General features: G+C 42.9%; 2 protein-coding genes across 5 annotated transcripts; both read left to right on the top strand.

Moving 5' to 3' along the window:
* SETDB1 (SET domain bifurcated histone lysine methyltransferase 1) lies at nucleotides 1–23,063 on the top strand. 4 transcript variants are annotated; one of them, XM_079760899.1, is made up of 22 exons: nucleotides 1–179; nucleotides 1,228–1,498; nucleotides 2,150–2,301; nucleotides 3,753–3,787; nucleotides 5,146–5,245; nucleotides 5,889–6,014; nucleotides 6,184–6,385; nucleotides 6,890–6,963; nucleotides 7,833–8,023; nucleotides 9,055–9,184; nucleotides 9,832–10,063; nucleotides 10,155–10,310; nucleotides 10,900–11,685; nucleotides 12,844–12,960; nucleotides 17,787–17,956; nucleotides 18,538–19,166; nucleotides 19,752–19,780; nucleotides 19,883–20,015; nucleotides 20,298–20,463; nucleotides 21,720–21,931; nucleotides 22,172–22,260; nucleotides 22,441–23,063. In XM_079760899.1, exons 2-22 carry the CDS (start codon nucleotides 1,239–1,241, stop codon nucleotides 22,556–22,558), a joined length of 4,107 nt encoding a protein of 1,368 aa, XP_079617025.1. In that variant the 5' UTR covers nucleotides 1–179; nucleotides 1,228–1,238; the 3' UTR covers nucleotides 22,559–23,063. The 4 variants fall into 4 exon arrangements, with proteins under 4 accessions (XP_079617025.1, XP_079617023.1, XP_079617026.1 ...); XM_079760897.1 differs by having other exon boundaries at nucleotides 10,152–10,310; XM_079760898.1 differs by having other exon boundaries at nucleotides 21–106; nucleotides 10,152–10,310.
* Nucleotides 3,796–5,090, top strand: LOC307093132 (large ribosomal subunit protein mL42). Its single transcript, XM_079760909.1, has one exon. It carries the CDS (start codon nucleotides 4,322–4,324, stop codon nucleotides 4,718–4,720), a length of 399 nt encoding a protein of 132 aa, XP_079617035.1. The 5' UTR covers nucleotides 3,796–4,321; the 3' UTR covers nucleotides 4,721–5,090.
* Nucleotides 23,064–23,156: the final 93 nt, after the last annotated feature.

Genomic DNA, 23,156 nt, shown 5'->3' with positions numbered 1-23,156 from the left:
CTTCCGGGCGTCTCCTAGGCTTCCCCTTCCCTCCATCACGCTTCTTCCCCTCCCCCTATTCCCTTTTCCCTTTTCGTTCTCTCCCAAAGAGGGCGACCCCTGAGTCGTGAGTCTGGGGTCTGGTTGGTGAAAAAAAGCTGTAGTAGCTGCAAGTAGGGAGGTGTGAGAAATTAACTGAGGTATTTGGAGACCAAGGGCTTGACCGAAATGATTTGTTTGTGGGAGGAGGTCGACCGTTGGTGGGAAGTTGTCCCCTTGAGGCGAGCGGGGGCGGGGTTTACCAGGGTTTTCCTGGTGGGGTTCAGCTGGGTTTGCCTGGCGGGGTAGCGGGGGCGGGGGAAGACGCACCTCTAAAATGGGTAGTCTGGGGGTGGGGCGGTGTGCGGGCCAAGGGAAAATGAAGGTGGTGAGAACTGGCATTGGGGTCGCGTTCTGGCTTCAGTTTTGCTTTAACCGTTTGATGAAAAGAGCAGCTACAATTAGACTGTAGATTTTAGGTAGCCACGTTTTATTCCCACTTTATTTCCTTTTACTTTGGAGAAACATCTTGGCCGCACGCTTGTGTGCTTAAGTATTATAGACCTTTAAAAAAGTAAATTACCACAGGGGAGCAAAGTAATGTCAGGGGAACAAATAATTAAAGAGAAAGCAATGAATTACAGACCAACTCCTTCCCTCTGGACGGAGACATTTGTTCAAACTAGGCAATATCATGCAAATATTTATCTAATTAGTCCATTTTAAGGAACACGGGTCTCAGAAATACAAGCATGCCTCCTTTTATTGCTCTTTGCTTTATTGCACACAGGTATTACGTTTTCTACAAACTATAGGCAAAGACCCTCTACCAGCAAAAAGATTATCATTCATTTTATTGCAACACTGGCTTTATTAAGGTGGCCTGGAAGCCCAACCCGCATGCCTGTATCTTTCTCAGTAAACTGGTTCTCTTCAGTTTTCTAAAACATTTCCTGTAGTCTCCCCTGTTGCATAATATATGCCCTCTCAAACCTTTAAATCTTATTCAGGCCTGTAGTCTATATAGCATAAGATGAGAACTACAAAATCTCAGGATCATAAAATGGAGAATGGAGAGAGGGAACATAGAATCAAATTTAACTATATTTGAATAATAAGGAGTATGAATGAGTTTTATTTGGGGCCTGGAATTCTCTGTTGTGGTTATAATGACTTCAAAGATAATGTTAAGTTTTTTGTTCCATGTAGAGGACAACAGCATGTCCTCCCTCCCTGGGTGCCTTGGTTTGGATGCAGAAACAGCTGCAATGGAGTCTGAAGAGATCGCAGAGCTGCAGCAAGCAGTGGTTGAAGAGCTGGGTATCTCCATGGAGGAACTTCGGGAGTTCATTGATAAAGAACTAGAAAAGATGGACTGTATTCAGCAACGTAGGAAGCAGCTAGCAGAGTTGGAGACGTGGGTAATACAGAAGGAGTCTGAGGTGGCCCATGTTGACCAGCTCTTTGATGATGCATCCAGGTAAGGATGATGTATGGGAAGAAGGGGAATTCATCATGACAGACATTATGTCAAGCACTTTGTAGTTTATAAGGTACAGATATATAGAACCTTACTCTTCCTCAAAAGTTAGAATCCCATATCCTCATAATGACCCATATGTAGAATATTCATCTATTAGAGCCTAATATATGATCAGGAATAGGGGAGTGCGGGTCTTGAGTCCCTTCCCCTTTGGCACTCCAGAGCAATTGCTTTGTTTCCTTAGTAGGATTGTCTAGGGAGTGAGGATTGTAAAGAGTTACTGTCTTATGTAATTGGGAGCATTAATAAGTTCCTAGAGCCCTGAATCTATTCCTAAACGCCCAGAATATTTGTTTCTGGTGCCCTAGTTGTCACTTAGAAAGCATTTTCTAATAACAAGGTAAATGGTGAGGTCTGGTTGAAAGAACTATACTTTGAGCTTATTTTGGATTTTTGAGAAACTAGTCTGGAAACCACTATTTTAAATATTTTTCTATGGGAAAAGCATTCTAAATTCTGAACAGAGAGACTTGGAATATAGCTGTTTATAAATTTAAGGCAGCTTATATTTAAATATATATAAATTTTAGTGGCTCCTATACCTGTTTCTGCTGGCTTTGACCTTTTCTACATGTGTTCCAATATTAGGGCAGTGACTAATTGTGAGTCTTTAGTGAAGGACTTTTACTCCAAACTGGGACTACCATACCGGGACAGTAGCTCTGATGATGAAGCTTCCCAGCCTACAGAAATAATTGAGATTCCTGATGAAGATGATGATGTTCTCAGTATAGATTCAGGTAAGAGGTGAAGCCATGGAAAGGAAAGTCTCAGGATCAAAATTGAAACACTAGAAGATAAAAGAGTAGAGGAGAAACCATTGTTACTAACTCCATATTCTAAACTGTTAGACTTGTCTGTTACAAAAAAACATAGAACATTGTTAGTATCATAAATGTTCGTTTCGTCCTACTTCCTCATTGAATTAACCTCCTTTCTCCATTCTGTATAACCTCTATTGTGAAGTTCCTTGCTTTTCTTTGTAGATGGCATTAGCATCTATGTATATATCTCAGAATAGATGTTAGGTTTTGTCTATTTTTTAAATTTTTTTGAAGGTGTGCCCTAGCCTGTTTGGCTCAGTGGATAAAGAGTCAGCCTTCGGACTTGAAGGGTCCTGAGTTCTCGAGCCACATGCTAGGATATAAAAATATAGTTGGTATTTTCATCACCCTAAAAAGGAAACTTCATACTCATTAGTGGGTTTTCTTTTGGGGGTGATGAAAGCATTTTGGGATTAGTGAAGTGGGTTGTACAACTTTGTGAATATATTAAAATCCACTGAATTAAACACTTTTTTGTTGTTGATATCCAAAGGAGAAACATTGACTTTTCTTTCCACTTATTTATGAACTTGTTGGTTGCTTCTTGTATGTGCCCTGACTGGGGATCAAACCTGCAACCTTGCTGTATTAGGCCAGGGCTGAATTTAAAAAATTTCTTTTTTTTTAATCATCATCCAAGAGTACTTTTCCATTGATTTTTAGAGAGAGTGGAAGGGAGGGGGAGAGACAGAGAGAGAGAAACATTGATGTAAGAGAGACATATCAGTTGGTTGCATCCCATATGCTTGGGGTGCTGGGGATCGGGGATCAAGCCTGAAACCAGGGTACGTGCCCTTGACTGGAATTGAACCCACGATCCTTCAGTCCATAGGCCAAATGTTCTATCCACTGAGCCAAACCAGCTAGGGCTGAATTAAGCATTTAAAAAAATTGTGTAGTATATGGATTTTACCTGAATTTATAAAAATTAATTTAAAAATTATTTCCTCAGATGCACTAGCTGTAAATATAGAATAGTTCTATCATAGTAGAAAGTTCGGTTGTACAACACTATTCAAAAATAAGTACTTTTGCTTAATGTTTTTATTGCATCTCATTTTTCAGTTATTCAAATAATCCATAAATAAATTACTATTATAAAAATTCTAATATACAATGAAAACCCAAATTAACATAGACTACCACTTGTCACAGTACTTTACCCCAGGTGTAAGCACTATCGTCTATTTACTCTGTATCTCTCTGGACCCTTTTGGTACTTTTACATATTTGTAGCTCTATATCTACTTTGCAGTTGTTATTGATAATACTTCTATGATAATACTTTTAAGTAGCTTAGTTCTTGGTTTCTTGAAAATTCTTGTGTGTAAGTATCCTACACTCATTAGAGCTTTTCTCATTCATAGGTGATGCTGGAAGCAGAACTCCAAAAGACCAGAAGGTAAATTAGAATGGGTAGGGAAAGGGTAAAAGATAAGAACATGAAAATGGCCGAAACCGGTTTGGCTCAGTGGATAGAGCGTCAGCCTGCGGACTGAGGGGTTCAGGGTTCGATTCCGGTCAAGGGCATGTACCTCGGTTGCGGGCACATCCCCAGTAGGGGGTGTGCAGGAGGCAGCTGATCGATGTTTCTCTCTCTCATCGATGTTTCTAACTCTCTATCTCTCTCCCTTCCTCTCTGTAAAAAATCAATAAAATACATATTTTTTTTAAAAAGAACATGAAAATGGGAGAAACTTTTGGCCTGACTATTCTCTTAGTTCAGCCATCGACAGAATCATTACCTTGTAATCAGCCCCAGTTGCAGTGGTGGCTGAATATAGACATTATAAGAAAGAAGAAGAGGGAGGCAAGATGGCGGGCTCGCGGTGAGCAGATGTCAAGGGATGAAATAGGTATGCCTAGAAGCAAATTTTAAAAGCATTTTCTCTTCAAATCTTTTTCTATTTCCACCTGATAAGCATCTTGATTCACCATGGCCGTATCAGCAGTGAAATGGGCGATATCAAACAGAACTATTTTGAAACATTTATTTCCAATCCAAAATGGAGCTTTATACTGTGTTTGTCATAAATCCACATATTCTTCTCTTCCAGATGACTATAATTACAAAGTAGAACTTGCTTTGACATCTGATGGCAGGACGATAGTTTGCTACCATCCTTCTGTGGATATTCCATATGAATTCACCAAGCCTATCCCTCGGCCAGATCCTGTGCATAATTATGAAGAAACACAGGATCAAATACTGAAAACCAGATTAGAAGAAAAAAATGAACACTTAGAGCAAGGACCCATGATAGAACAACTTAGCAAAATGTTCTTTACTACTAAACACCGTTGGTATCCTCATGGACAGTATCACACGTCGTAGGAAATTGAATCCTCCAAAAGACATGATATTGAGGTTTTCAGCAAAATGCTGTACTGTTCTCATTTGCCATTTGAGAAAATGCAATCAGATATATTCACTACTATGTTATATAGTAAAATAATAATAAAATGTCTTTTCATCTAAAAAAAAAAGAAGAAGAGATTACTTAGAGAGCGTGCACTGATTGCTATATGAATGTAGAATTTGCAGTGCTCAGGTGAGATTAATCAAGGAAAGCTTCCTAAAGCTGATTTCTGAACCAGATTTGTAAGAAAGCAGTTTTGCCTGATAAAGTAACCATAAGCTTCCAAATACAACTAATTCTATTTTTGTTTTTTTGAAAGATAAGTTACTTCTTATTTTAAAATTACTTCTAACTGATGCTGCTGTTTCAAAACTTATTTCCCTCATCCCCTTCCTTACAGCTCCGTGAAGCTATGGCTGCCTTAAGAAAGTCAGCTCAAGATGTCCAGAAGTTCATGGATGCTGTCAACAAGAAGAGCAGTTCCCAGGATCCACATAAAGGTTAGGGTCAGGAGGTACCACGATATCGGTGGGGGTGAATTCCAGAGAGATTTCATGGATAACTGGCTTTTGTTTTAGCTTCTCAGAATCCTCCTCTGTTGGGTTCTTTTAATGCCTCAGGCTATCAAGTCAATATAAGATTATTTGTGATTTTGTTTTTCCTTGCTGTCTGCTTAAGTGTTTTGCCTGCTGCTTTTCCAGTGTGTGATGGCTTTATCTGAATAATTTTTTAGCTCATCCTCATGGCTACTTCTTCCAGATGGAGATCAGAGAGCAGCAGTCTGAGAGAAGCTTTGCCTGTAGAATGGGTTTGTTACAGGAAAATGCTTCTTCTCATTTAATGAGTGGTGATTAATGTTGTTATTAATAAGGAGTTGTAAACAGTTGACATGTTCTTGAATTACATGTGAATTTCACAGTTATTTGAGTTTTTCCTATTTTTTTTTTTTGAGTTGTTCCTATTAGCATTACAGTTGAGTCAGCTGTGTTTTATGTTTCCACCCTTGACCAAGAGAGCAGCAAAAATGGCTAAGGATCAAAGATTATCCCATTTTCCCTGATTACCCTACTACCCCCTTTATTTTTTCATTCTCTCCCCAATCTATGCCATATTTCTTTAGAAGAACTTTGTTTTCTTCCATAGGAGCCTTGAGTCAAATGTCTGGAGAACTGAGCAAAGATGGTGACCTGATAGTCAGCATGCGCATTCTGGGCAAGAAGAGAACTAAGACATGGCACAAAGGCACCCTTATTGCCATCCAGACAGTTGGTATGTTCAAGCTAGAGGAAGAACTAATGAACAACCTGCAGGTTTCCATTGCTGATTGTTTCTTTTCCCCACAGCCTTGCCTTTTGTCTCCCACAGCAGCCAGGATTTACTGGTACACAGAAGCTGGTGGGTTTTTTTAAAATTTTGTTTATCTTTCCCTTTTACTCAGGGCCAGGAAAGAAATACAAGGTGAAATTCGACAACAAAGGAAAGAGTCTACTGTCGGGGAACCATATTGCCTATGATTACCATCCTCCTGCTGACAAACTGTATGTGGGCAGTCGAGTGGTGGCCAAATACAAAGATGGGAATCAGGTCTGGCTCTATGCTGGCATTGTAGCCGAGACACCAAACGTCAAAAACAAGCTCAGGTACATAGACAGAGGATTGTAAACGGAGCAGAGGCCAGGAGCACAGCACCTGTCCTGTTCAAGTCATAATCCAGATCTCACAATTAGCCTTTGTGCTCTTAGTCCCCAATGGCCAAAACTCATTTTTCTTTGCCATGGGAGTCATATGGGTGATTCTCCTTTTTTTTTTTTTCCCTTGAGAAAACTTGGAAGAGAGTAATCAGGATTAATTAATGGTTAATAGGGGAATAGGGAATCATGTAGGAGGAAGAAATAAAGTGGAGACTAAATGGTTTTCCGAATAGGAATCTGATAGTAGAACTAGAATAAATCGCTTTGGGGAAAGTGGGGATATATTGGTTAGATGAAGAAAATTCTTAACTCTTGGGGTGGGAAGAAAGAATTACAGGAAGAAAGTAGTAGACTGGAACATCTTCCCTGAGGTGGAAGCTAGGATAAGATAATGCCTGTAGGTCATGTTAAATATAATTCCCTCATCTTCTCAATATCACTCTTTCCTTACAGATTTCTTATTTTCTTTGATGATGGCTACGCTTCCTATGTCACACAATCTGAATTGTATCCCATTTGTCGGCCACGTGAGTGTCCCTCCTTTCTTCCTTAGTTCTATTCATCTTCCTCTACCTTGTATTTCTTCTAAAGACAGCCAGTTGAGAAGTCCTAGTGTTTTTGTTGCTTCTGTCTCAAAGAACGTAAGTTTGATTAAAGTCCTTTGGGAGATAAAGTTTTATTTGTTCATCTCCAATGATGGGTCTTTGTAACCAAAGAGGGAGACACTGGAAGATCATGACTGACTTGGATGGACAATCATATATTGTAGATGTGTTCTTATTTCATTTCTGTGTAATTTAGGTTTGAGAAGATGTTAGTCTCATACTTCAGCTAATGTGTGTAAATCTGTAGGCTGCACAGTGCTTTCTACAGAAGCTGTGTTAGATGGGGGTTTCATGGTGTCCTCTATACTTGTGACTCGGGTTTGGGTACAAACTCTCACAGAAGAGTCAATAACACTGCTGTGTTTCCACATAACCTGGCAGTAAATGCATTCAGGACCCCTTAAAAACCCAATAGAGAATAAGAAGGAAGGATAATTTTTTTATCAATTTCATAATGCCATCTGATCATTTTTTGTTTACCTCTAGACATACCAAGTTAGCAAGAATTTTCACTTGAATTTTTGTAAGAAGAAACATCCACTTCATAAAATGAATGACTCACCTGTATTTATATATTGCTTATTTAGTATTTACTTGATTTATATGAGTATTTACCCCTTAGGTTCAATACTTTTAAGTGGTCTTAGCTTTGCTTCCCTTGAGGTTATGATTTCATTTATTTTTCTGTCCTCACAACTTAAAAAATATCAAACATCTCCTTGCCGACCATTTTTTCCTATTAAGACATGCCCTACATGCCCTCTCTCAGTCCCACTTCTTCCCTGGGACAGTGAAAAAGACTTGGGAGGACATAGAAGACATCTCTTGCCGAGACTTCATTGAGGAGTACATCACTGCTTACCCCAACCGGCCCATGGTGCTACTCAAGAGTGGCCAGCTTATCAAGACTGAGTGGGAAGGCACGTGGTGGAAGTCCCGAGTCGAAGAGGTGGACGGCAGCCTAGTCCGAATCCTCTTCCTGGTACTGTTCTTCCCTAGTGTTTGAGGCAGGTGTCGGGGTGGGTTGGGGGAGTATAAGAGGCAATAATGAGGATGATTTTGTAAAACTTAATGGTTTTCCTTTTTTATCCTCCTATCTGTTCTCACTATTTTGATCAAAATTTACTTTGTCCTTCTTTTTGTTCATCTGTGAGTGGTTGAAAATAAATTCCTTGAATTTAATTATGACACTAATCTGTATGGTTGGCTTTTGGTTTTTTTTTGTTTTTGTTTTTGTTTTTGTTTTTATTTGTTTCTTTTTCTCTAGGAACAGTCACATTGCATTTAGGTACAGAGGAAGCAGCCAGTTTCATTTGTCCATGGTTAGGGTTTTGGTAGCATGATGGGACAGAGAAGGAAGGATCAAGGAATTGGAATTGGAAGTCTTGTTGACCTTTCAAGGTCCAGTTTAACTCTTAGGTCTTCTGTACCCATCCTTTTCTCCCCTCCTGCCTTCCCTAGAATTATATTTCTCCTCTGACTATCCCAGCATTTTGTTCCTAAGGCCTTATGATCCTGATAGTGATTCTCATACTTAGTATAAACATCTGTTGCTCTTGAAATTTCTTATAAACAAGGAACATGTTTTTCTTCCTTATGTTCCTGATGTCTTATCATGGAGCCCAGCACATAAGTTTATTGAATAGATAAGGAATTTGGGGCTCATCAGGGAAATTTCCCCAAGGAGTCACATGATATGTATTCTCCACAAATGGCAAGGTAGATTCTAGCCTTTTTTTTTTTTTTAATATATATTTTATTGATTTTTTTACAGAGAGGAAGGGAGAGGGAGAGAGAGTTAAGAAACATCGATGAGAGAGAAACATCGATCAGCTGCCTCCTGCACACCCCCCACTGGGGATGTGCCCGCAACCAATGTGCATGCCCTTGACCGGAATCGAACCTGGGACCCTCCAGTCCGCAGACCGACGCTCTATCCACTGAGCCAAACCGGTTTCGGCTAGATTCTAGCCTTTAACCTGTTCTTTCCCTCCCTGCCTCCCAATTCCTCAGGATGACAAAAGATGTGAATGGATCTATCGAGGCTCTACACGACTGGAGCCCATGTTCAGCATGAAGACATCCTCGGCCTCTACATTGGAAAAGAAGCAAGGGGGACAGTTCAGGACACGTCCAAATATGGGTATATCCAGAAAGATACCCTGGGTGAGGGTGGAATGGGACAAACCAGCAAAGGTGATTATAGACAGTGGCTATCCTTTGTTTACCAGGATGACACTACTGACTCATTGGAAACAGGAGGTGTGCCCTGAGTTGTTTGCCGTAGTGGTGATGGATTTGTGGTGTTGCCTCCACATGCTGTGGCTCTCATTTGTTCTAAACGACCACATAAAAATCTGAAACAACTGGCTTAGGTTAGGGGTATTGGTGGTAGTAGCGACCTCTTACTCACATGAGGATAACTGCTTTTTGTTATCTAGGGTCAACTTTCTTAAAGCCTAAACTGTTTTTGTTTTTATATGTTCCTGGCATGCTTTGATTGATTTTTCCTGACTACATGACTTGACCAATGAATGCATTTTTGAAAGTTTTCATCAAAATGTAACAGTTACTAACATAAATGGTCTGAGGCAGGTTATTAAGTCAAAGCCAGCTTATGCCAGTACTCTCACTCATTGGTAGAAATATTGGGAACTGACAGTCTTAGCACTTACTCAAAATGTTTCCATTTATGCTTTTTTATATTAATATAAATTGAAGGTCAGGTATGTGCGTAAGTACAAGTGACAGCTGTCATCTTCTCAATGGTAAATTTCATTTTTCCTATAGGTGCTGTGAGGAGCAAAGGTCCTGTGGTCCAGTATACCCAGGATCTAACCAGCACTGGAACCCAGTTTAAGCCAATGGAGCTGCCACAGCCCACAGCCCCACCTGTTCCACCTGCTGCTACACCCGTCCCACCTGCTACCCCCATCCCACCTGCTGCACCTGTCCCACCTGTTACACCCACTCCGCCTGCCCCACCTGCTCCACCTCTGTCCCCCCAGGCAGGTGACACTGAGTGAGTGCTATTCCTTTTTTTTCTAGTTTCTTTCATATTTCATATATTCTGTATCTTTTATCATATCATCTCTTCTCTAATCTCCTAGAAGCTTGGAAAGCCAGCTTGCCCAGTCACGGAAGCAGGTAGCCAAAAAGAGCACCTCTTTGCGGCTAGGCTCTGTGGGCTCTGGTCATTCCTCCCCTACGTCTCCTTCACTCAGTGAAAATGCTCCTGGTGGGAAACCTGGAATCAACCAGACATACAGGTGAGAAAATCTCAGGCTCTTGATGGGGGCAAGAAGGTGCAGTGTGGACTGAGTAGTTACAGGGAGGTTCCTTGGCTCCAAGGGGTTATGATGGTGAGGAGTTTGGACTTGAAAAGAAAGTTTTTAACCTTGGAAATTTCCAGGAAGCAAAATATAAAAATAACTGAATTAGAAACTGGGTGCCTAGAAATACAGAATTACCGGAAAGTCATTTGTTAAAACTTCTCATTAAATGTGGTAGCATCTTTGGTTCAATAAAAATGGCACGTTACAGCCACTTTCCTTGAATTGTGAGAGTTAATAAGGACATTTATAGGACACATAGCAGGGAAGAAAGCATTGGTAGGAGACTGGACTCTACTTCCATAATTCACAGGCAAAAAAAAACTCTTGAGAAAGGGTATATAAACTGTTGAAATAGAGATATTCTCAGTCAGTGAAGAGTAACCAGGATGTTTCATTGTCTAGGTTTTTTTGGGAAGGCAAGGGAAAAATCTGACTTTCTTGTGCCATGTTTAGCTTCAGAGATAATAACTCAACAGAGAGATCCTGTTGCATTCTTACCTGATCTGTTGCATCTCATTTGCAGATCACCTTTAGGCTCAACAGCTTCTGCGCCAGCACCACCAGCATCCACAGTCCTTTCAGCCCTCCCAGCATCCACAGTCCTTCCAGCTCTCCCAGCATCCACAGTCCTTCCAGTCCTCCCAGCATCAACAGTCCTCCCAGCATCCACAGTCCTGCCAGTCATCCCAGTCCTCCCAGTATCCACAGTCCTCCCAGCATCCCCAGCCCTTCCAGCCCTCCCAGCTTTCCATGGCATGTTGGAGCGGGCCCCAGCAGAGCCCTCCTACCGCGCCCCCATGGAGAAGCTTTTCTATTTACCTCATGTCTGCAGCTATACTTGTCTGTCTCGAGTCAGACCTATAAGAAGTGAGCAGTACCGAGGCAAGAACCCTCTGCTGGTCCCACTACTATATGACTTCCGGAGGATGACAGCCCGGCGCCGAGTTAACCGCAAGATGGGCTTTCATGTTATCTATAAGACACCCTGTGGCCTCTGCCTTCGGACAATGCAGGAGATCGAACGCTACCTTTTTGAGACTGGCTGTGACTTCCTCTTCCTGGAGATGTTCTGTTTGGATCCATATGTTCTTGTGGACCGGAAGTTTCAGCCCTATAAGCCTTTTTACTATATTTTGGACATCACCTATGGGAAAGAAGATGTTCCCCTATCCTGTGTCAATGAAATTGACACAACTCCCCCACCGCAGGTGGCCTACAGCAAGGAACGAATCCCGGGCAAGGGTGTTTTCATTAACACAGGCCCTGAATTTCTGGTTGGCTGTGACTGCACGGATGGGTGCCGGGACAAGTGAGTTGGTGGGGTATTGCTGGCCCTGCTGTGGTTGCCTTTCTTTCCACTTCTTTCTCTGCCTTATATCTGCACTCCTTTCCCCATCTCCCTTTACCTTCTCCCTCAGCTGGAGCTCCTGCCTTAAGGTCTCCATGAAGCTATATAATAGAGATGCTGGGGTTGATTTGGCCCCACTGCATAACCCTGGGTTCATGTGTCTTCTTTCTCTGATTCTCCTTTTCCTTCACTTTTCTCCAGTTGGCACTTGGTTTCATTCTCTTTTTATTTTATTCTCACAGTCATCTTCTTACTCTGTCTTTTCCTTTCTCTTCCTATCTAATAAAAGAGTAATATGCAAATTGACTGTCACTCCAACACACAAGGTGGCTGCCCCCATGTGGTCAAAGATGGCTGCCCCCATGTGGACACAAGATGGCCACCACAAGATGGCCAGCAGGGGAGGGCAGTTGGGAGGGACCAGACCTGCAAGGGAGGGCAGTTGTGGGCGATCAGGCCAGCAGGGGAGGGCAGTTGGGAGGGACCAGGCCTGCAAGGGAGGGCAGTTGGGGGCGATCAAGCCTGCAGGGGAGGGCAGTTAGGGGTGACCAGGCTAGCAGAGGAGGGAAGTTGGGGGCAACCAGGCCTGCAGGGAAGGGCAATTGGGGGGGACCCAAGCCTGCAGGGGAGAGCAGTTGGAGGGGACCAGGCCTGCAGGGGAGGGCAGTTTGGGGTGACCAGGCCTGCAGGGGAGGGCAGTTAGGGGCAATCAGGCTGGCAGGGGAGCAGTTAGGGGGTGATCAGGCTGGCAGGCAGAAGCGGTTAGAAGCAATCAGGAAGGCAGGCAGGTGAGCAGTTGGGAGCCAGCAGTCCTGGATTGTGAGAGGGATGTCTTACTGCCCTTTAGGCCCGATCCTACCGGGATCGGGTCTAAACGGGCAGTCGGACATCCCTTGGGGGGTCCCAGTTTGGAGAGGGTGCAGGCTGGGCTGAGAGACACACACCCCCCGACCCCGACCCCCCCTCCCGTGCACGAATTTCATGCACTGGGCCTCTAGTTTACATATATGAGGGAAGAAAAAGAAATTTTTCTATCCTATCGCCAGCCATTTGTTAATACTTCTTGGTTTTAAAGAAAGTCTCACAGCTCTACCTATCTTATCCTTCTATCTTATGTAGGTCCAAGTGTGCCTGTCATCAGCTAACTATCCAGGCTACAGCCTGCACCCCAGGCGGCCAAGTCAACCCTAACTCTGGCTACCAGTACAAGAGACTAGAAGAGTGTCTGCCCACAGGGTAAGTATCAGGGGAAAGTGAGGAGCATGCTCTCGGCTTTCTATTCTTGTAGAAACCATCAGAATTCTAAAAATTGAAACCAAAAATGGAATAACTGAAACGGGCATTTATTTTATCAATTGAATCTTATTTACTTAAATTCCAGCACATATTACTTCCTTGGACTTCCCTTGAAATGAAAACAGAATGATTGAACAGTGTCTAGGAATTTTCTGTTGTGATCAAAGGTGATGTTAATTTTATAGCTGTATGAATGTCCTAGCAGATTACAGCTTGCTCTGGCAAATGAAATGTATTCAGAGAGGAAAAGAAGGCAGAGACTTGATTACTTAGGACTTTGTAAATCAGAATAAAAATTATGGTCAAATTCATGGTGCAATAGGTAGCTATTGGAGATTTTTAAGGAGTCAAATTGACCTGCCTTTCAAAGATTACTCTTGCTTCTGTCTAGAAAATAGATCTTAGGGCAGCAAAATAAAAATTTGGAAGCCCAGTTAGAAAATATAAGAGAGAGGTGGTGATTGCTGGTACTAACATGGAAGTGTAGTAGAGGTGAAAGGACAGATTTGGGGTACATTTGGAGGTAGAGCTACAGAACTTGGTAGATTGACTATGGAGTGGGGTAGAGAAGGGGCAGAATCAAGGACAGTTCCTAAATTTTCTACTTTAGCAACTAAATTGGGGCTTTTTTACTGAGATGGAAGACCAGAGGAGTTACAGATCTGAGTGAAATTCAGTTTCTTTTCCAGCTGTATGAAGCTTGGGATGCCTGTTAGTCCAAGTGGAAATGTTGAAAAGGCAGCGAGATTTCTGAGAGAAGTGTAAGGGCTGCACAGGAGTGGTATTTAAAGCCTGGATGAGTTCACCGAGAGAGAATATTGATAATAGAGAAGAGAAAGGGGCCCAGGAGTCAGCCCTGGGCTCTCTAAATAGAAACTGAACAGAGGAGGTAGAGCCAGGTCAGGGAAAGAAAAGATGAATGAAAGAGTGAGATATAACATGGTAAATTGCTTACTTATGAACATGTGAACTAATAAACCTAGTGCTCAAGATGCATAATTAGGAGAGAGAATAGAAGAAGAAAGGAGAAAAGCATCAGTGAAATCAGAAATTTTCTCATAATTAAAGGGTCTGTATTTCCAAATTGACAGGGCCAATCAGGTCCCAGTGTAATGAATGAAAATAGATCCCCACTAAAACAAATGATAATAAAATGTGACCACTGCGCCAAGAACGCTGGGGGCTAAAAGAAAATCCTAAAAGCTCCTAGAGAAGAGAAATAGACCACACATACACAAAAAATGATTCAAAATGACTTCAGGCCCTTACTGGTTTGGCTCAGTGGATAGAGCATCAGCCTGCGAACTGAAAGGTCCCAGGTTCGATTTTGGTCAAGGGCATGTAACTTGGTTGCGGGCACATCCCCAGTAGGGGGTGTGCAAGAGGCAGCTGATCAATGTTTCTGACTCTCTATCCCTCTCCCTTCCTCTCTGTAAAAAATCAATAAAATATATTTAAAAAACAAACAAAAAATAAAATGACTTCAGCCTTCTCAAAATAACATTGAAAGCTAGAAGGCAATTAGGAATTTATTCAAAATTCTAAGGGGAAATTATTTCTAACCGAGAGTTCTAAACCCAGGCAAACTATCAGATCAGTGTTAAAGTAGACTAAAGACATATTTTAGACATGAAATAAATCCATATTTTTCATTATTCCATTTCTCAGAAAGTTACTGGGAATGTTTACCAAAATGAGGGGATAAAGTCCATACAGATCCATGAAACAGAGGCTCTAACTCAAAAGAGGGGTGAGAGCCCTGGCTGGGTGGCTCAGTAGGTTGGAGCATCATTCCATGCACCAGGAGATTGCAGATTCAATTCCTGGTGAGGGTATGAATGACAGGCAATCAATCTATGTTTCCCTCGCACATTGATGTTTCTCTCCCCGTCCCTTTCTCTTTCAAATCAATTATATATATAATTGTGTATACACACACACACACACACTAGAGGCCTGGTGCACGAAATTCGTGCATGGGGGGTGGTTCCCCTCAGCCCAGCCTGCACCCTCTCCAATCTGGGATCCCTCTCACAATCCTGGACCACTGACTGCTAAATGCCCCTCCCCCTGCCGCCGACCTAGTTGCCCCTAACTGCCCCCCCTGCCAGCCTAATTGCCCCCAACTGCACATCTCCCCTCCCCCCCGCCAGCCTAGTCGCCCCTAACTGCTCCTCCCCTCCTCCATCCCCCCGTTGGCCTGGCCGCCTCTTACTGCCCCCCCTTGCCAGCTTAATCACCCCCAACTGCCCTCCTCTGCGGACCTGGTCGCCCCCAACTGCCCCCCCCCCCCCCCGCTGGCCTGGTCATCCCTCATGGCCCCTCCGCTGGCCTAGTCACCCCACACAGCCTGCTGTTCAGTCATTTGGTCATCCCTCACTAACCCCCCTGCCGGCCTGGTTGCCCCATGCAGCCTGCTTGTTCAGTCGTTTGGTCAGCCCTCGCTAACCCTCCCTGCCAGCCTGGTCGTAGGCAGCCATCTTGTGATGGTGTGATGGTCAATTTGCATATTACCTCTATTATATAGAATCTTCTTGGGTGAGGAGAGGTGAGAGGAATCCCACAATGATAGTGAAATGAAGGGCAGTGAAGGAGGCATCCAGGCTGACAGCTGTGCACTGGATGTAGAGAGCAGCCAGTGTAAGAACAGGCCAAACCTGGCTACAAAAGAGACTTTGGGAAAATGAACATTTAATAGAAAACCTGCTGTGTCAGAGTAGTCTCAGAGGAGATTGAGACTACTGAGGAGGTCAGGAGATGAATTTGTGCTGAATGCATATTGAAAACTAAGCAAACACAGTTATTAGCTTTACCTGCATTACTGTATCATGTTTTCATTTTAAATAAAAAATATGAATCTTGTAATGACATTTAGATTTGCTAATGCTGGGTGCTAAATGAATGTTCATTGTATCTTTTACATGTTTGAAATGTTACATTGAAATGTTTTCAAATAACCACAAATAATATATGACTCCTGCTTAAACCTCTCTAATAGCTTCCAACTCTACTTTGGCTTTTATTCTAACTCTTAATCTTGGGTCACCAGACACTGTACTTACTATCTTGCTCCTTCCTATCTCTCTCCCCCCAAAATTGTTCCAACCACACTGATATTCTTTACTTCCTGGGTCCAGTTCTCCCAGTGTTTGCCAGCCTACCTTGAGGGCCTTTGTACAAACTGTGCCCTCTCGGCATCCTCCCAGTTCTTTGCGTAGTTATCTTCTTTAACCTTGAGTGCTCTCAGCTTTATTCTGACCTCAGAGAAACTTCCTGGTCACTCTAAAACTAGGTCATTTTTGCTAATTTTGTCATTGAGCACCTGTTTGTGTCCTTTATAGCATCTGTGACAGCTTTATCATATTTGTTCATTTGTTTTTGTTCTGGGTTTTTTTTCCCCCCATTAGAATGTAAGCTCCATGAGGGCATTTCTTTCTTGCTCCCCATTTTATCACCAGCAGCTAACTTATCCAGTGTCTGGCACATAGTAACAACAAGTAAATTTTGTTGAATAAGTGATACTCAGTATAGCTACTCCAAAACTTTCATCTGGTGGTGATTAAATCTGAGATCAAATTCTGGCCTTATCCCTCCTAATTGATCCTATTTTATTAACTACTAGAGGCCTGATGCATGAAATTTGTGCAAGGGGCTCGGCCCGCACAGCCCCTTGCAGCCCCTTGCAGCCCCTTGCAGCCCCTTGCAGCCCCTTGCAGCCCTATACGGTTGTTCTGCTGTTCGGTCTAATTAGCATATTTGCTCTTTATTATATAGGATAAACACAGTCTAAGAATATTGACATCTCCCACCCCAATGGTATTTTAAAGGACTAAAAGTTGTTTCTTGATATAGTGCTGGTTCTGTGTTTTGTGAAAATTCATTGAACTATAGACTTATTGTGTACTTCTCTCTGTATATATTACGTTTTAATACGTTTTTTTATCATTTAAAAACACCTTATATGGCTACTTTGAAGATAGACTAAGAGAATGTATATAAAGTATTGACTTAATGGCAAACACAAAATATATCTTCAATAAATAGAAGCTGCTCTTACCATCTTTGTCAGGGGGATACCACTAATGTCATCAACCAACTCTCTGTACTGTTATCTTTCCAAAAGTAAACATCTTTCAATTTATATACCAGGAAAAGTGAAGTAAAATCTTAAACCCTGAGCAAAGCATATAGAGCAGAAACACTGAAAAGCTAATTGACATAGCCTATCTACTTATTTTTATTTTTTTAAATATATTTTATTGATTTTTTACAGAGAGGAAGGGAGAGGGATAGAGAGCTAGAAACATTGATGAGAGAGAAACATCGACCAGCTGCCTCCTGCACACCCCCCACCGGGGATGTGCCCGCAACCAATGTACATGCCCTTGACCGGAATCGAACCTGGGACCTTTCAGTCCGCAGACCGACGCTCTATCCACTGAGCCAAACCGGCTTCGGCTATCTACTTATTTTAATGGCTCTTAATCTTTGTTCATATCATAGTTTCTTAGCTTTTCTCCAGGTTAGGCATTCTGGTATTCACTGTTATTATCTGTATAATATGATAACTATCTGTATAAATCACTTTTCCCCCTTAGGAATTATTTCCTTGGGCTATATTCCCACATGAAACAAAGAGCATATAGTTCAATAAATCTGCTCACTTAGTCATTACCTCATTAATGATGATACCTTAAGAATTATAACAGTTCAGTGGATGCTATAGTGATTGTGTCATGACTGATTTTATTGTATCCTCCTCCCAGAGTTTATGAGTGTAACAAACGCTGCAAATGTGACCCAAACATGTGCACAAACCGGTTGGTGCAGCATGGACTACAGGTTCGGCTACAGCTGTTCAAGACACAGAACAAGGGCTGGGGTATCCGCTGCTTGGATGACATTGCCAAAGGCTCCTTTGTCTGTATTTATGCAGGTTGGTAGTGAACCGTTTGCTTTCTGGAGTTAGGACACAGTGGGGAATTGAATCAGAGACAAGTTTGAACATAAGAATAAAATGCTTGACACGTGAACTGGGAGTAAAAGGAGGCCAACATTTTCTTCTGTAAAGAACATGATGAGTGATGTGCCTGTCTGGGTCGATGCGGGAGGGACAAAAATGCTTCAGAAGGATAAGAGGGAAAAGGGATGAAATTGTGGGTGTGATGATGTTCCAGAGAAGGGCATGGTAGTAGAATCAAGTGTATCATTTTCTCCCACATCACACTACCCTGTCACTCCACCCAGAGATCTTTTAGCATAGCTGAGAACTCTTCTGGTAAACAAAGTAAAGAGGAACAATAGGAAGGCAGAAGGGGCAGCATTTAAAACTGCAATTAGCTTCTCATACTCTCTTATTGAAGACACAAGGGAGGAGGTATCCAAAGACGAACAAGACACCATAGTGGAGGCATTTTGACTTTATGTGCTGGTGCGTTAGGTATTGCTGGAATGACCCTTATTCTTTCAAAAACATCTGCTTAACCCTGGACGGCCTTTAATTCTCTTCATTCCCAGGCAAAATTCTGACAGATGACTTTGCAGACAAGGAGGGCCTGGAAATGGGTGATGAGTACTTTGCCAACCTGGACCATATCGAGAGCGTGGAGAACTTCAAGGAAGGATATGAGAGCGATGCCCCCTGTTCCTCTGACAGCAGTGGTGTAGACTTGAAGGACCAGGAAGATGGCAATAGCGGTACAGAGGACCCCGAAGAGTCCAATGACGATAGCTCAGATGATAACTTCTGTAAGGATGAGGACTTCAGCACCAGTTCAGTGTGGCGCAGCTATGCTACCCGGCGGCAGACCCGGGGCCAGAAGGAGAACGGGCTGTCTGAGACAGCTTCCAAGGACTCCCGTCCCCCAGACCTCGGGCCCCCACATCTTCCTGTCCCTCTAGCAATCTCTATGGGTGGCTGCAATCCACCTTCTTCTGAAGAGACATCCAAGAATAAGGTGGCCTCGTGGTTGAGCTCCAATAGTGTCAGTGAAGGTGGCTTTGCTGACTCTGATAGCCGTTCATCCTTCAAGACCAGCGAAGGTGGGGAAGGCCGGGCTGGGGGAGTGAAAGGGGAAGCTGAGAAGGCCGCCACCTCAGGGCTGAGCTTCAAGGACGAGGGAGACATCAAGCAGGCCAAGAAAGAGGTAAACTCTGCGAGCAGTGGTTTTTGTGTAACTTTGGTACAGTAAAAAACTTAATGCAGTCTTCATACGTAGATTATTTACTTGATATCTCTGTGGCAAATCTGATTATCTTCCCCTCTCCACCCGGCCCAGTCCTGGTGTTCATTTAAAGAAAGAAATTATTTTAAAATCAACCTGCTGGGTTGATTCATTCCAAAGTAAAGGATTTATAAATAATGTTTAAAAATTAAGTGCTATTTCAAGTTACCTGTGTCATTGCTTGCTTCTCTTAGAGAAATAAGAATCTAAAATATATTTTTCACGATGCTTCAATTTACCACATTACAGGTAGTGAACTTGTCCCTTGTCCTTGTAAGACTGCCCATGGTATTTTCTATGAACATTTTATGCCTTATCATGGGAAAGGATTGAATATGAGAATATGGTTTCTCCTGTCAAGTTGCAGTCATTTCTCTACACCTTATTTTAGAGCGTGTACTTCTCACTGGCTAATGTCTTTGAGGTCATTTGAGATGAATTCTAAATGTTGGACTTATTACCTAGGACCATAAAAACATTTAACCCTTCACTGGCTGTCTTTTCCAGGAACCTGATGACCGAAACAAGGTATCAATGTAAGTGCCTCTTTTAGACCTGTTTCCAAATCTGCCTTCTCTCAAGCCTTCAAAAGAAAAAGCCAATCACCTGACTTCTCCCATCTCTTCCCCTCCCGTCAGTGTTACTGAGAGCTCTCGAAATTATGGTTACAATCCTTCTCCCATGAAGACTGAAGGACTTCGCCGCCCACCTAGTAAGACTAGTATGCATCAGAGCCGACGCCTTTTGGCCTCCGCTCAGTCCCACCCTGATGTAAGTGACCTTTCTCAAACTGTACCTCACCCCGCCTTCTGTTTTATTCAGAGTCTGAGTGAAGGAACATCCTTCTCACCTCATCAAGTCCTTCACCATAATTACTGTTAGATCTTTTCTTGCTGCTTTGGCCTTGACTTCCTGCCTTATTTTCCTTCATCCAACATGTAACCTTCCTCTTACTGTCATCTCAGCTCCTTTCTTCCTAACCTTACGTAAGAGGCAGAACTTGAAGGGGCCCTCCCCATTTACTCTCTTCCCTTTCACCCTCTGCCTCCCCAGGATGTCTTGACACTGTCCAGCAGCACAGAAAGTGAGGGGGAAAGTGGGACGAGCCGAAAGCCCACTGCTGGTCAGACTTCAGCCACAGCAGTTGACAGTGATGATATCCAGACCATCTCCTCTGGCTCTGAAGGCGATGACTTTGAGGACAAGAAGAACATGTCTGGTAGTCTGAAGCATTTGGGGGGTAGTTGGAAGGAACCATAAGAAAGTTGAGATAGAGGCATTTTTGCTGGTTTGTTTATTTGGTTCTTTAGATTCCACATAAGTGAAATCATATGGTACTTGTCTTTGTCTGACTTGTTCCATTTAGTGTAATACCCTCTAGGACCATCCATGTGGTTGCAAGTGGTAAGATTTAATTCTTTTAATGATCTAGTAATAATATTCCATTGTGTGTGTCTATGTATGTATGTGTGTGTGTGTGTGTGTGTGTGTGTGTGTGTGTGTGTGTATCACATCTTCTCTATCCAGTCGTCTATTGATGGGCACTTAGGTTCCTTTCATATCTGGACTACTGTAAATTATGCTTCAGTGAACGTAGGGAGCATATATCTTTTTTTAAAAATATATATTTTTATCGATTTTGGAAAGGAAGGAGGAGGGAGAGAGATAGAAACATCAATGATGAGAAAGAACCACTGATTAGCTGCCTTCTGCACACCCCCCACTGGGGACTGAGCCCGCAACCCGGGTATGTGCCCCTGACCGGATTTGAGCCCGGGACCCTTCAGTCCACAGTCCAACGCTCTATCCACTAAGCCAAACCAGCTAGGGCAGGAGCATATATCTTTTTAAAGTAGTGTTTTGGGTTTCTTCAGATAAATCTCCAGAAGTGGAATTTGCTGTGTAATAAAATAGTTCTATTTTTAATTCTTTGAAGAACCTGCATACTGTTTTCCATAGTCACTGCATCAATTTGCAATCCCACCAACAATGCACAAGGGTTCCTATTTCTTCACATCCTCACCAATATTTGTTTGTTGATTTATTCATGATAGCCATTCTGACAAATGAGGTGATAGCTCATTGTGGTTTTAATTTGCATCTCACTGATGATTATAGTGACTTTAAGCATTTTATATATCTATTGGCCATCTGAGGGTAGAGGATTTTTTTAAAGAAACTATAGGAAAAATTCAGATCCTAAATGTTAAATGTCTTTAGGAGGGCTCCCTGGCTCCCAGCTAAACTGTTAATATTGCTTCACATGTCTCCTTACTCTCTTCTCTCCATTTCCCTACTCTTCCCTCAGCTCCTTTATCTAGCAGATCTAATCCTGCCTGAAAAACTGCAGTTTAGAATCTTTTCCTCAGTCCCAGCTTATTGTTATTCCTGAGCTGCAGTGCGTGGGATGAAATGGGGGTAGACTATCTATCTTGGGTTGGGATGGATCGTGAACCTGTTCTCTTTCCTGTCTAGGCCCAATGAAGCGCCAAGTGGCAGTAAAATCAACCCGAGGCTTTGCTCTTAAATCAACCCATGGGATTGCCATTAAATCAACCAACATGGCATCTGCGGAAAAGGGGGAAAGCGCACCTGTTCGTAAGAACACACGCCAATTCTATGATGGTGAGGAGTCTTGCTACATCATCGACGCCAAGCTTGAAGGCAACCTGGGCCGCTACCTTAATGTAAGACCCTTTCCCGTACCTGTAGATGCTGGATTATCCCATGGTCCTCAAGTTTCTAGTGCTCTTAACACAACTATATAAATCTACCTTTTCTTGTTATAAATTCTTGGTCTCAAAGGATCTTATAGAGGTAGTTTTTGAAACTTCTGCTCTGATGGGGAGGTTTTCACTCAACTCTCTCACCCCACAAAGCCAGATTCTGTGTCCTGGTTCTTATTGATCCTGTCATTAAACCTACAGCACAGTTGCAGCCCCAACCTGTTTGTCCAGAATGTCTTCGTGGATACTCATGATCTTCGCTTCCCTTGGGTGGCCTTCTTTGCCAGCAAGTAAGAGGGAGTCAGGAAAGAGGGTGGTTGGTAGGAAAAGAAGCCCAGGATTGGGAAGGGGCAAGGACTGTTAATTCTAAGGGCCCCTCCTCCATGTGTGATCCACCTTCACCTGCACATGCTCTGACCTCAGGCACCTGGGTTATCTGCTGTCTTCACACCCCATCCTTTTCTTTGTAGGAGAATCCGGGCTGGGACCGAACTTACTTGGGACTACAACTACGAGGTGGGCAGTGTGGAAGGCAAGGAGCTGCTTTGCTGCTGTGGGGCCATCGAATGCAGAGGGCGTCTTCTTTAGAGGGCAGCCTTCTTCCTAAGTTTCTGAACCCTTCCTGAACTGACCTTTCCTCAGGAACTGGGTCTTCCTCACTGTTGAACTCTGACCCCCAAGTCTCCATCCAGTCTAGCTACTCCCCCCAGCTCCTAGTTAGAAATGGGGGTTCTGGATCAGGAGATCCCTTCCATTGTGGTGCTAGCAGGCTGGGTCCCTCCTCCTCCCCCTAAGGCCCTAGGGGGCTGGGAGAGGTTACCACTCTTAACCTGGGCCTGACATCCCTTCAGTCCTATTGCTCATCCCTCCCATCCTACATTAGTCCAAGTGTTCATGCTTCTGACACTTTATCCTGTATGAGGGCTGTGTACTTAATGTCCATGGTTTGTATCATTTCTTGAGTCTTTTAATAAGATGTTAAAACTAAGATTGTGATTTGATTTTCTCTCCGCCTCTGTACTCCCAATTCTGGGTCTCTCAGTGAGGGATCTGTTTTCCCCCATCCTTCCCAATGGGCAGCTGTCATTAATCTCCTACCTCCTCTACTGTTGCTTTTTCTTATTTGCCATGTGAAATTTTAAAAAGAAATTATGTAACTGTGAGGAAAGCATGAGAAAGGCTACCT

This window comes from Cnephaeus nilssonii, assembly GCF_951640355.1.
Source record: "Cnephaeus nilssonii genome assembly, chromosome: 21".
Taxonomy (NCBI): domain Eukaryota; kingdom Metazoa; phylum Chordata; class Mammalia; order Chiroptera; family Vespertilionidae; genus Cnephaeus; species Cnephaeus nilssonii.
Note: the sequence above shows the minus strand (reverse complement) of the source record. Positions and strands in the feature narration are given on the sequence as shown.

Coding starts and splice junctions, on each gene's coding strand:
- SETDB1 (XM_079760897.1), top strand. CDS start 1,239: ATGTCCTCCCTCCCTGGGTGCCTTGGTTTGGATGCAGAAACAGCTGCA. Junction 6,964..7,832: donor GTATCCCATTTGTCGGCCAC/GTGAGTGTCCCT, acceptor TCCCTGGGACAG/TGAAAAAGACTTGGGAGGAC. Junction 21,932..22,171: donor ACCTGGGCCGCTACCTTAAT/GTAAGACCCTTT, acceptor TTAAACCTACAG/CACAGTTGCAGCCCCAACCT.
- LOC307093132 (XM_079760909.1), top strand. CDS start 4,322: ATGGCCGTATCAGCAGTGAAATGGGCGATATCAAACAGAACTATTTTG.